The following is a 13,308-nucleotide window of genomic DNA, read 5'->3' as shown; positions in this document are numbered from 1 at the left end:
ACTTCCCTCCTGACAATCTTTACCAGATGTCACATTCATGTCTCCTTTAGTGTGTTTATACCTCAATGGAGATAACTGGTGCCCTGAAACCTTAAGTTTGGTTCAAGTCCAACTAGTGTTGCCAGCTGTGATGAACACAGGTGCTCTGATTCTTCACCCGAAGAAGCAAGAACAACTGTGGAGCTTAAACCTGTGCCTTAAATACTGTAGGTTTCTATGGATGTCACATGTGGAATATGACCATGTGTACCTGCTTATGGAAGGTCACTCATCTTTGTTTCTCCTTAAAAGAATGTGCTTCTGAAATGAATAATTCCTGATGGAAGCATCTTCTATAGGTCTTTCACATTTAGAATCTACATTTAAATAACATACAAGCAACTCAGTCTTCACCAGAAGTTCTTTTTTGAAGTCTAAAGTGATTTTTATTTTTTTCCCCATCAGAAAACTCCTAAACTCTGTTAAACAGTAATGGACAATTATTTTATCTGTTAAAAAGCTTTGCCATTCTCATCCTAGAGATCAGAGAGAGAAGTTGGAGCTCTAGACATGCTTTATTAGTTCAAGTGTCATTTTTGGGTTTTGACATATCTTCTGTTCTTAAATGAAATGCATTTTCTTTTCAGCTCAAGCTTGTGCAGATGTTCTGGCACTAGCCAAAGAAGCAAGAAAGCGAAATCTTGGTCCTCTTCATCCTTCCTTTAACGTGATGAAGATAATAAGAGATGGACTGATAAGAAATCTTCCAGAGAACACTCACCAGTTGTCATCAGGCAGACTGTGTATTTCACTAACCAGAGCATCAGATGGCAAAAATGCATTGATATCCAATTTTAACTCTAAAGAAGAAGTTATCCAGGTATGTTTATTTTTGGCAACTTTTAAAAGTTTCTGTATTCTTGAGTCCCTTTACCATCATCTCTTGAATTTCCACTTCAAACATTTTAGGATGTTGTGACATTGACAGTATTTAAAGATGAATTCCAGCTCTATTATACTAAATTCACATACTAGTTTTCCCAGTCAATAAGTCTGTGAACTGTTTTAGGGAGGAAGTGCAATAGATCAGTCACGGAGAGGATAAATGCCTTTAAAGTGCAGTGTATCTAATGAAACTATATCCTTAGTGAATAAGAATTTTTTAAGATCATTTTTAAAAAAGCAATGATCAAGAAACAGTTAAATATAGCCTTTAAAAATTCTTAATATCAATTACAAAGCTAGTTTAACATGATCCCAGGGTGTTGATAGTGCGTCCCCAGTTACTACTTTGATTACCCAGAAAATGTGTAACTTGAATGAATGGTCATAAACTTTTCCTTGCTGATTACCATTTCTGGAAATAGTCTTCTAGTGAGTCTGACAATTGTTACAGATGGAGCATGGTTACAGGCTAAAAAAGATGTGGAATACCTTCATCCTGTTTAAAATAATGCTCTTTTGTTTTCCCACTTTTTATTCAAGTGATCATGCTGGGGATTTCTTTGCTTCCTTGCTTGGTTGTTTTTGATAACAGCTAAAGAAATAAAGATTAATATTACTTTCAGTAATGGAACAGTTAACATTTCATTAATATGTTCTCATTTTCTTACAGGCTTTAATCTGTAGTTCGTTTGTCCCTATTTATTGTGGCCTAATTCCACCATCATTTAGAGGTGTGGTAAGTCTTTATTGTTAAGACCTCAAGGTAGTTCTAGCTATTCTGAAAATATTGAGAAAGAATGTATATGTAAAATAAATAAATGCCATCATCATAGGTTCCAGTACTGTAGCTGTAAGAACTTTTCAGAAAAGCAAAGAAACACTGAATGTGTGGAAGATCTCCTACATATTTCTTCTCCACTCTGCAAAACAGACATGCTGTCTCTTTCTTTCTCCCCCTCCACCCCAAAGGTGCATTAATTAAAAGAAGAGAGTATTCCCTGATTAAAAGTATTTAACTTACGGATAAATATTTATTGAAGAAAGTGATGCTTATTTGCCTGCACATATTTATTATAGGAAGGGTCACTTGTTCGGAAAAAATAAAGAATCTCGTAAGATAGTTCATTGTATATCTTCATGTTGTGGCTAGAAGTAGTTCTGCCTTACAAATGGATTAAAGTTCTGTGTTCAATTAGCTTTTCAATGTCTTCTGGCATTTGTATCATGTAAGAAGTTTTGCTTTTTAAAGGCAAAGTGTCAGTATATTTATCTGTTCAATTACTTCACAGCAACTGCTGGTTGTAAACCCTCTTAGTACTTCATGGACATGCTGAGCTTTCTAAAATCCCCCTTTAAAGAGACAAAAGCTGCAGAGAAGTTAGCACAGTTTGGTGTAGGTGTTCAGGTTGCAGGTCTGGAAGCAGACATGCCTTGCCTATCAAGGCAGTGACATTCCTGGCTTTTTGTTACAGTGTTGTATTAACTTGTGTTTGCTTTCTTTCCAACTTTGGTGCTCCTTACACAAGGAGAAGGGAAGAATACTGAAAGAAAACCTTAAACATCTTTAAAAGGTGTTGATTAGTGTTCTCAAGGCAATTTGGAAGTGCTAAAAGGTCAAGGATAGGAAACATTTTTTCTTCTTTAGGCTGAAATTTAAGGAAAAGTGATTAGAACTGAATAGGGATTTTTCTTTAGCTGTACTTCTAAACCTTGCATGTCTCCTTAAACTCTTCTAGATTAGAGGTGTTATGAAAACAGGACCTTGGACTGAATCCAAGGTTTAGGTGGCTAATCTGGCTGTTTGGTTCTTGTTGCCAGACAACAATGTCATTTTAAAATGCTTAGTTCAGAGTACAAAAACATAGAAATGATGCTCTATTTGGTCTTATTTTGAGGAAAGAATCATGGCATCCCTTTAATCTTAATTATTTTGATATGATTTAATGCTTAGGAGGCATTTTTGGATGTAACTTGGTAATAAGAATACCACAGTTGCATATGCTTGGCATGACTCCTATAGGCTTAAGCACAATAGAATGCCAAGTATGTAAATTTTATAGCATCTTGCTGTTTATTGGCTTGGTGTTCCTGTGTGTATACTTTAAAACAGAGACTCAAGGACAGCATTCAATAGGTGTGTGTAACTGCTAGTTGTGAAGCTTTTGGGTGTTGTGGGTTTTGTTTGGGTTTTTTACTCCTTTCAGAAACAGCAATGATTCTAGATTAAGAAATTTACTTGGGGGTACAGTTGGGAAGAGACTCCAAATAATTTAAATCAGTGACTGAGGTGTGTACTTGCACCTTTCAATAATTTCATGAGAAGGCTGCATGCTATGGCTCCTCCTTTGCCAAACCTGTTGTATTGTGCTTGATGCTTCCACAAAGTACTTGATGACTGCACCTGTACTTTAGCAGTTGCATTACACACCTGAAGTTTGGCAGTGGCTGCATGCTGCTGGGTCTAAAGAGTGTCCGAGGAAGCTGACAGGTAGGAACAGGCTACTCTGGAAGAGCATGTTGGATGAATTGCTCTGAGCTATTCTCTTCCTGTTTCCTAATTTGTTTCTCAGAATGGTCAGAGAGTGAGTACCAAGGCAGGTGAAATTGTTAATGCAGGTTAGTCCTGCTCAAATCACCTGCTCTGCTACATTTACAAGGGCCTATAGTTCGTCTGCTGACTGGTTAGGGAAAAGGAAAATGCAGGCACTAAACCAGCGAAGCTGGTGGTCTTTTGTGTTTGTCGGAACAAACTGGCTCCACATGGCCTCACTGGAAAGTGGATGTTGTGAGTGAGTGGAGGGAGTCTTTAGCCACTGCAGCTGCTGCACTGTGGGTCAGTTACTGCGAAACAGATCTCTTTGGTTCCTAAAGTGTCTGAGGTGGTGGCGCTCTAAGACTACAGGAATGGGCAATTCCATGTGCAGGAGACAAAAGCATAACCTGGAAATTGCACTCAAAGCAGAACAGATGCTCATGACTGTTGGCAAAGTTGCTGAAGCATTGTCCATTTTGATTTGCAGTTTCTTAATGCCCAAATCTTTTTGAGGCTTTTCTATCAAATTCAAATTACAAAGAGTAATTTCAAGTTACTCATTCTAACTGAATTGTTACTGTCTCAGAACTTGAGCTTTGGAGTGTAGAGCTATTATTTTACTTGTATTCTTCCTAAAGATGTACCCTGTTAGCTCTCTGGTTGGTGCTCTCTTTTGAGGAAGAGAAGACAGCTGGACTACTATTTCTGTGCATGTTGTGTAGGATTGTGGTCTTTAAAATTCACTTGCTCCTTCATAAACATATGGAAAATACAAAACAGATTTTGGTCTAACTGCAGAAATGTAGGTAGGAATGTTTTTCAATTGGCATTAGAGGACAAAGCATGTTACTCAAAATATTTAGCCTGGGAGCACAAACAAAGACTGTTCTGTTACAGTCTTAAGTACTATTTCATTCCTGCATGGGAATTTTGCTAGTTAGAAATTTTCAGCCTTTGAGACTTGTTATTTCTGTTAATTTTTGTAGCGCTATGTGGACGGAGGAATCAGTGACAACTTACCTCACTATGAGTGCAAGAATACCATCACGGTTTCCCCTTTCGCTGGGGAGTGTGACATCTGCCCCAAGGGCAAGTCTGCCAACTTCCATGAGATGAATGTGACCAACACCAGCATTCAGTTCAGTCTGGGGAACCTTTACCGTTTAACACAAGCTCTCTTTCCACCAGAGCCTAAGGTAAGGCACTGCCTTCCTGCAGTTAATCTGTCTATATGGAAGTCTTGATTTTGTAGAAGGCCGCAGGAATCTTAGCATTTCATCTAGTCTTAGAAACTTGTCTGGTGACGTTTCTTGTTGCGTTTTTTTTCATGGCTTGTCTTCATTCTCTTCGGTTTTAGTCTCTCTCAGACTAGAAGCCATAGACTCGTAGAATGTTAAGGAGTTGAAATGGACTGTGAAGATGATCTAGTCCCATCCCCACTGCCATGGGCAGGGACACCTCCCACCAGAGCAGGTTGCTCAAGGCTTTGAACACTGTCAGAGTTGGGGCATCCACCACCTCCCTGGGCAACCTGTGTCAGTGTCTCACCATCTTCATAATAAAAAATTTCTTCCTAATATCTAATCTAAATTTCCCCTCTTCCAATTTATGCCCATTACTTCTTGCCCTATCACTGCAGTTCCTAACCAAGAGTCCCTCTCCAGCTTCCCTGTAGCCTGTTCAGATACTGATAGGCTGCTCTGAGGTCTCCACACAACCTTCTCTTCTCCAGGCTGAACAGTCCCAACCTCAGCCTGTCTTCATAGGGGAGATGCTCCTGTGCTCTTCATTGCTTCCTCTGGACTTGCCCAACAGTTCAATGTCCTCCTTGTGTTGGGAACACCAGATGCATGTTCTGCTATTGCCTTTCAGTGTTTGTGTAGCAATTATCACAGGAGTCAATCATAAAATCAACACTGGTAAATCAATAGCTCTCAGTTTGTAGTCCTTCCATGTTTACCTGCTAACAAGCTGCTTCACTATGTAAAAGTTTTTTTTTAAAGCTTCATGATTCTGTAAAGTTCTTAATGAATACTTGACACAGGCAAGTTGCCTTTAAACTTTGCTAAGTGCTGTGAGTTGCAGATCTAATGAGGGAAATGCTCTTGAATAGCTTTTGTGGAAGCTGAAAAATGGAAAACAGACCTTTTTCAATTGGCTTGGGATATACTATAGCAGAGAAGTAATTTTTCTGACCGCTATAAATGCATCTTTTTAATTGAGCACTTTTGACCACTTCAAGAAGAATGTTAAATTCTACTTATGTAAGCTTTAATTTTTACTTTTTTTTGACTAGGACCACTGTGTAGGTGACCTGGAATTGCATCTGGTGAGATATTTTTATATGGAAGTCTGAATTTGAGCATGGGAATTGCACAGCTGACTTTTCAAAGTTTTGGGAAGTGAAAAGCATTAGGAAAGGAGCAGACTCCAAAGCACCCTGTTTCATTGCTGAGAGCAGCTGCTGAAGGGCTAGTCAAACAAAAGGGGAGGGAAGTCTTGCAAACTGTCAGAGTGCTGTCCTGTTGGGTGAGAAAATTCAGTGCATCTGTAGTTGTTGAAAGATGAGTTCATGTACACATGGTCATGTGTGCATCATCACATATTAACCCGAATCTGCTGAATTATAGCAATTGTTAATGTAAGTTTTTCTTACAGGAGTGGAAGGTGGACGAAAGTGGCTTTCTAGTCTGAAAATTGTTGATCTCAATTTGAAACTATTTGTCTGACTCATTTCCTCTGTGTTTGCAGGTACTAGGAGAGATCTGTGAGCAAGGATATTTGGATGCTCTCAAATTCTTGAAAGAGCATGGTATGTTAAACTTGGAGATAATTGTTGATGATATGTTCTTAACCTGAGTTTAAAAAAAGATAAAACCCCCCAAAACAAATAAAAAGGGTGAGGAGTGGTACATAGCCAAGATGGGGATAGGTCTTTGAGGCTTTTTAAGGGATCATGACAAGTTTACTTCTTGTAAATATCACATAGTTGTAGTTCACCTGAGGTAAGTTGTGTTACCACACAGAAATTGAACTTTTTGGGGTTTAGTCCAATTTGTGTGAAGTGAATGTTAAGTGAAACTACCAAAGAATTTAAATTCTAGGCAAATTGTATAGTTAGTTTCTCTTGTGCTAATTGTGAAGGATGGGAATAGGCTATAGTTTCCCACTCCTGTGACACCTGTATCTTCTGTTTGTGGCTGTCTGCTGAGATGGATTCTGTTGCTTTACTGCACCCATAAGTTTCCTGTGTGCATGTTTCCATCTGACACTAATATCTGAGATTCCTTGCAATTCTTCCTTGGTCTCTTTGCCCCATGTCCTCTCTGTATTACACTATAATCCTCCTTTTCACACTACTAGTCATATGATCAACCTTGTTTTTATTCTGTCACGGGTTTGTTTTGTATCAGGCTAATCAATGATAATTATAACCTTTCCAAGGTCATTCATTATTCTTGTTATTTCAATTGTAGGAATTAATTTTTCCCTATCTCTGATACTTGAAATAACTTTTTTAATATTTGTCTTTTAGTAGTACTTGTAGGGTACAGATTCTCCAGTATGTAGGTTTGGATTGTGGTCAAATCTGGCAGTCTTTACATATATGTTTTTATAATGATTTTCTGGAAACAAATATAAATACCCTTCTTGGGTTTTTCACATTGTACTCATTATCTGGTGCTTGTTTCTGAGGTAATTATCAGTGCTATTTCTTAATTGGCACCAGTTTTGCAATGTTGATTTAGATCTGTGCTTTGAATATACCTTTAAACATCCTGTAACCTACTTGGTTTCCTTTTCAGCCCTGTTGTAGCAATGCCTCAGAGTACTGATACCTGCCATGTCAACTTTGCCAGATACCTGATGTGCTTTGGGTGTTTTCTTTCAGATACATATAAAATCAGGTTTCCTCCTCTCCTTTAACTTTGGTAAATGGCTCTATGTTTCCAGTGCAGTTTCAGTTAATTGTTCGGTTTTTCCTTTTCTTTAGAACCTGTTTTAAGTAAGACCTAAACATTCAAAGGAGCCATCAGTGTGATTAAACATTTGTGGGATTCTAGGAGCAGGTGTATTTGACATTGGGTAGATGATGTTCCCTCAGGATAGGTCTTTGTACAGACCCACAGGTGCTATACAGGTCCTCTGAAGACCCATGGGTCAAACCTGAGTGAAAGCTGTTGACTCTTTCAGGTATTCTGAATGATTCAATTTATATCCACTTGTCCTTCACGAGAAGAAATCCTCACGAAGCTGCACAACATATTGACTGTGTGAAGAGAAGAGCATTGACAGAAAATAACAGAGTAGAAACTTTGAAGATGGAAATACTTAATGACCAGCTGAAGCAGAATCCATGGCCTTTGGAGAAGAGCATATTTGAGAGTCTACCTCCCAGACTTCGTAAAGGTGCATTCTTCAGGTTGTTTCCTGTAACTCTGAAAGGCAAACTTTGATTTTTGTTTTTGGAAATTAATTCTTAGGCTTATTTCTTAAAAGTTCTGGGTAGTGCCTTTTGTCCCTGTGGTATGAGTCTGTGTTTCCCATATTTTAAAATAGCACGGAGAAGGTTTATGGTAAAAGTGCCCCGAGATTAATTCTTGAGCCTTATTCAGTAACACTTGATAATGTTGAGTGAAGATTGCCAAACTCTGAGAAAATTGTTCACCCTGCTTTCAAATGGTCTAACATCTTTTCCAAAATGGTTATTCTTAAGCACTGCAGGAAGCTTGCAAAGAACAGAATGGGTTCTACGCTCAGTTCTCTAAGCTGTTCCCAATGCGGGTGATCTCCTACCTGATGCTACCATACACACTACCAGTGGAGTCTGCTTACTCAGTCGCTATAAGGTAAGGAACCTTTAATGAACCATTTTAGAATTATCGTTTTGGAAATGTACTCACTGTTAGCTCATTCAGTGTTGTAGAATTTCTGGTACTCTAGAATTCAAGGGATAACTGTCAAAAGACCATTATTTCTGCCTACATGATGCATCCTCCTAAAGCCTGTGCAGTCTAAGACTAGGTAAGTAAACATATTAAGAATATTCCTAAATAATACACTCTTATTACTAAAGGCTGTTTGGTAGAGGCACAAAGGAAGCACCTTTAGTTGTGCTTTCCAGGAGTACATTATTTATTACTATATTCTGCAGTGGTATTGGAATTCTATCCACATAGTTCTTGTGCTTTAGCATTTTCCTGAAGTCAGGAATGAAATCCACTGTTTGCTCACCATTATAAATTCTCTTACCAGTTTTGTTCAGGTTGACTGAAAGTTGTGCTCTTGAACAGGGCTGAATTTGATAATTTTTTCAGTTCTTGTCCTTCACTTCCTAAATGAAATGCTAAATGAAGGCACCATGAACCCAGAGCTGTGTGCTTGCGTAAGAGTCATGGCATCTGCTGCTCAAGGACTGGAATTCTATTTTTAGAAAACACTTGGCAAATCAAATGTTCTGTAAATGAAACCACATAGACCTCCAGTGAAGTATTTTGTTTGTGCCAATTAATGTGGCAGTTCTGTGCCATTTTTGGTAGCTGGGGAGGAAGCAAGTTTCCACAGATTTTTTTTTTGTGGGATTTTCCCCCTTGTCCCACTTCAGTGTAACTGCTGTTAAGGGTGTTGTAAGGAAAAAATTACATTTGGGACATTTTGTTTCTGCCTTCTATTTGTTCTTCTATTGTGTTTTTCTTCTTCCTTCCTCTTCCACCCAGCTTTAAACTGACCAGAAAGTTCTTAGGACACAAACAGGAATATTTTGCAAGCTTCCTAAATGTTGGTCGTGTGGTATGGAATGCACATATTGGTCAGCTGCTCAGCATTAACTCAGAGATGCAGTGATCTGTACTGCCCTTTTCCTTAACTTACAAGAAAGAGATGAGAGTGCTAGATGGGATTTCAGGGAGGCTGGGAAAAAATGGAGGCCTTGGTGGGGGCGTTAACTTGGGGCAAATAAAAGCTGTGCTGGATGTGGGACATGTTGTGTAAAAATATGACACAGATTAGATATTCTGCTTACAAAAAATATATCTTGATTTTGCTTGTAGGCTAGTAAACTGGTTTCCTGACATGCCTGCTGATGTTCGATGGATGCAAGAACAGCTTTTTCGGATCGCTGGTACAGTTTATTCCCAGGCTAAAAGCAAATTGTTCAGCACATCCAGGTAAAGTGGAGTGCAGAGCTTCAAGTGCTAGGTTTCTTTCTCATAGCAGGATTTAATCATTTTCTCAAGCCTAACACAAAACAATTCTTACGGCTTCAATTCTGTTTTCTGGTCCTTCTTGTTTACCTGATCAAGGACTGTTACACAAACCTGGTGATTCAGGTGCTCATTTAGGGTTTAGAAAAGTTCTGATCCAGTTGTTCAGGTTGGTGATCATTAGCTGATTGTCAGGTTGTTGGTAATCAGATGATTGTAAAGTAGAATGCAGAGATGGCCTTTGAGAAGTTGTACAACTATGTTTGCTACTCAGCTTGTAGATGTTGAGACTGTTCTTATTAATGTTCAGTCAGTGCTGTGATTGGTAAATTGGCAGATATTCTAAGTGGATAGCTGGGGGGAGATCAGGAATATTTGAGAGGTAATGTACAAACTGCATTACCCTACTGAGCTTATCAGGGTGTTGTGACTTCTAGTGTAACTATTTTATACCTCCTTCCGAGGACAGCGTCGTGGCAGAGTGCTCCTCTTTTAGGCATGATCATTTCAAGTTCCCTTTCCTGTTGTCCCAAATCCTAACCCACTAAGTGCATTTAGGGATAACTGTTTCCCTCTTGTCTTCTTCCTTATATGAAACCTCCCTGTTGGACTTCTGAACAGTGGTGGAAATGTCATTGAAACACTAGTAATGTTTTTCTCTTCTTTCTTTTTAAACAGGAAAGACAATTATGCCTCACTAAGGAAATGTCAAACTGTCCCATCTACTATGGAATTCCATTCCTCATACTGCCACCTCAAAATGCCTCACTCCTCTGCGCACATCGAGAGCTGGCTCTGGGAATCTTCCTGCTTCATGCACTCAGCCATGGCAAATGCTTCTGCTAATATGCCAGAGCATCCAGACTTCAACTCCTACCCTAATTTTCTCCCAAATTCTGACGAGTCTGCGTTGGAAATAGATGTTGACTCTTCCTCAGAAACAAGTTTCCATACGGCTCCAGAGTATTAATTTGGAAGTAGATTCCACAGTTTCCAAAATCTCAATTTGGCAGTGAAACTTAAAGGGTTAAAGATCACTTTGCTTATTGCCAATAAGTCTTGGAAAATGATTTGTTTACAGCTTCCTGACAAATCTGCCTTGGGAATTTTGCTGTTTTTAAGGATTCTAGAAACAGTGGCTGCTATACTAAGTAACAGACTGCAGTTCTGTCGAAGCACCAGCTCAAGCAACTGTAGCAAGACTTGCAGTAAAACAGTGTCTCTCTGGAAATAAATTTTTTTTAAATTTACTTTCAGCATAAAAAATGTAAATTCTGTGAACAGATTGTTGGACAAACAAGCTTTGTTAACAAAACCTTTTTAAAAATACCGTTCTTCACAATACTATGTGTTAGGATTACTTTTATAGCACTTAAATGAAGTTGGACTTTTACTTCATAAAGGGAAATACACAAATGAGCTTTTTAGTGGCCTCCAGTGTCCGTTTGCCTTATGTTTAAACATACTGTTGTGAGTATGGAAAGTTGTCTGCATGAGGTACTGTAGGAACAGTATTTTAAGTTGTTGTATGTATCCCACAGTTCATATTACCTTTCCCCGTGTCTCTTTCTCTCTTCAAATAATTCAGGGGAAAAAGACATAAGAAATGGGGCACATTCCCCTGAACTTAATATAAACAGGCTTAATACTTGACTAAGTATTTGAAAAGTAGTTAAAATAGTGACTGTGATTAGTAGCAAACAGTAAATCAAGAAGGTGTTAAACTTTACAGAGGATGTTCACAAACAGTCAGTGTATAGCAAGTGGTGAATGATGTTTAGGTTTTCTCTCTAATTGTTGCCCAGTCAGTATTGATATTTTTTTTTATTCCCCTCCAACTTGAGAGATTTTTCTTTCCTTCTTTCACTTCCCTCTTGCTAAAGGAGGGAAAAGTCCCTCCTGTCTCAGTGAGGTATGATAACCTAAAAGGAAGTTTACCAAGGCTGATTGTTAGAAGCAGCAAATGCTTAGGACTCAATGGAAGTATCAGTATCCAGGGAGCTGTGCAAAGGCCTCAAACAATGGGCTGGAAAGTCAGCAAATCACATCTCTATTGAGCAATGAATGTCTGAAACAATTTCCACTACAAAGCTTCTGTGTAGTTTTAATAAAGACAATGCATTAGTGTATGAACTCTTCCAGGAAGTAAACAACTGTTAAGATTAACTACTGTTTTGATGGCTTGTTTTCATGCCTTGTGCAATTTTTCAGTGGAAGGAAACAATAATGCCTTGAAATTGGGTTTTTGCATGTGTTTTTGGGCAGGAGTGTGGCATTTGAGAATGTGAATTCTGTGCAACTCAGGTGCAGCCAGGGGAAGAGCTTACTGAGCAGATCTTCTTGTCCAAGGAGATGCAGGGATTAGATTGTGATGCTCAGGAGCAGGAACATGGGAATGTGAATTTAGGTATCCACAAGTTTCTTGAATAGCCAAATGTAGCGTTTGGAATTGGACCAGCCTTTAAGCAGTGTCTCAGTTGTGATTTCCCTGAGCTTGAAGTGCTACATTTTGCAACATTAAAATTGGTTTTGGACTGGTGAGGAGCAGGGGACAGTGTCAGGCTGTCCATTTCCTTACTCTGGAAGGCTGGTGCTATTTTACTCCAACTCTTTTGTTCATTTCTTGTTTTTATGTCTGTGTATATATATGTATCTTGAAACTTGCAAGAAAAGTTGGAAATGTTACTCTTAACTACAATTGAAATACACAAGATCTGTTTTATATTGTCTTCATTTACAACTTTAAACTTTGTAAAATAAAGTTACAGAATGTTCTGCAAGACATTAGTTTACCAGTATGTGGTAGGATTTAAGCAGGAATACCAAGTTTTGTTTCCCTTCTGTGTGTTGGAATAGTTCTATTAACTGCATTTAACTTAACCTTAACCACTTTGTCTGTTGGGCACAGCTCCAATTTTGTCTCCTTTTTCTAAAATAAAAAAGTTTCTTCTGTTACCATGTTTACTATGTTTTCTTGACTATAATGCACCCTAGTGTAAGGTAAATCAGGATATGTTCATTTCATTGAACATCTAAGTGAAGTGGCTGTAAGACTCTCTGAAATTTGAGATGCTTGCTCGTGCTCCAGGTGGACTTGAACATCACCTTAAGGCTTTTTTTTTTTTCCCCTCCCTCCCTTTCCTTCTTCTGTCTCCTTAAGCACCTCCAGCGATGGTGACTCCACTGCCTCCCTGGGCAGCACATTCCAATGTCTAATCACACTTCCAGAGAAGAGCAAGGAGGCTCGTGAAGGGATTTGAGCACAAGTGCTATGAGGAGAGGCTGAGGGAGTTGGGATTGTTTAGCCTGGAAGAGGCTCAGGGGAGACCTTATCACCCACTACAACTCCCTGACAGGAGGTTGGAGTCAGGTGGGGGTTGGTCTCTTCTCCCAGGCAACCAGCAGTAGGACAAGAGGGCACAGACTCAAGCTCTGCCAGGGGAGGGTTAGGTTGGATATCAGGAAGAGTTTTTTTTATGGAGAGTGATCAGACAGCGATAAGGTTATCCGTGATTTAGGTCACCCTGAATTTCAGTAACTGAAGTTTCAGTTTCTGACCGCGGGGCGGGCGGAGCCTGTCAGACCGAGCGGGAGGGAAGCGCTCGGCCGCGAGCAGCAGTGCCTGCCGCGGGTCACTGGCGGGGCGGC

At 39.2% G+C, this 13,308-nt stretch overlaps 1 protein-coding gene across 1 annotated transcript; it reads left to right on the top strand.

The window, feature by feature from the left end:
• The first annotated feature begins 604 nt into the window (after positions 1-604).
• On the top strand, positions 605-10,630 carry LOC103801310 (patatin-like phospholipase domain-containing protein 2). The gene is made up of 8 exons (XM_009073718.1): positions 605-859; positions 1,595-1,660; positions 4,444-4,653; positions 6,209-6,269; positions 7,652-7,867; positions 8,175-8,307; positions 9,508-9,624; positions 10,339-10,630. Exons 1-8 carry the CDS (start codon positions 605-607, stop codon positions 10,628-10,630), a joined length of 1,350 nt encoding a protein of 449 aa, XP_009071966.1.
• Positions 10,631-13,308: the final 2,678 nt, after the last annotated feature.

The sequence above is a fragment of the Acanthisitta chloris genome, unplaced genomic scaffold (genome assembly GCF_000695815.1).
Source record: "Acanthisitta chloris isolate BGI_N310 unplaced genomic scaffold, ASM69581v1 scaffold38864, whole genome shotgun sequence".
In the NCBI taxonomy this organism is placed as follows: domain Eukaryota; kingdom Metazoa; phylum Chordata; class Aves; order Passeriformes; family Acanthisittidae; genus Acanthisitta; species Acanthisitta chloris.
This window is presented reverse-complemented; position numbering and strand designations above follow the sequence as displayed.

Excerpts from the sequence above, each read along its gene's own strand:
- LOC103801310 (XM_009073718.1), top strand. The coding sequence starts at position 605 with ATGAAATGCATTTTCTTTTCAGCTCAAGCTTGTGCAGATGTTCTGGCA. Across the intron at positions 6,270-7,651 it reads CAAATTCTTGAAAGAGCATG|GTATTCTGAATGATTCAATT; the intron begins GTATGTTAAACT and ends TGACTCTTTCAG. Across the intron at positions 9,625-10,338 it reads AAATTGTTCAGCACATCCAG|GAAAGACAATTATGCCTCAC; the intron begins GTAAAGTGGAGT and ends CTTTTTAAACAG.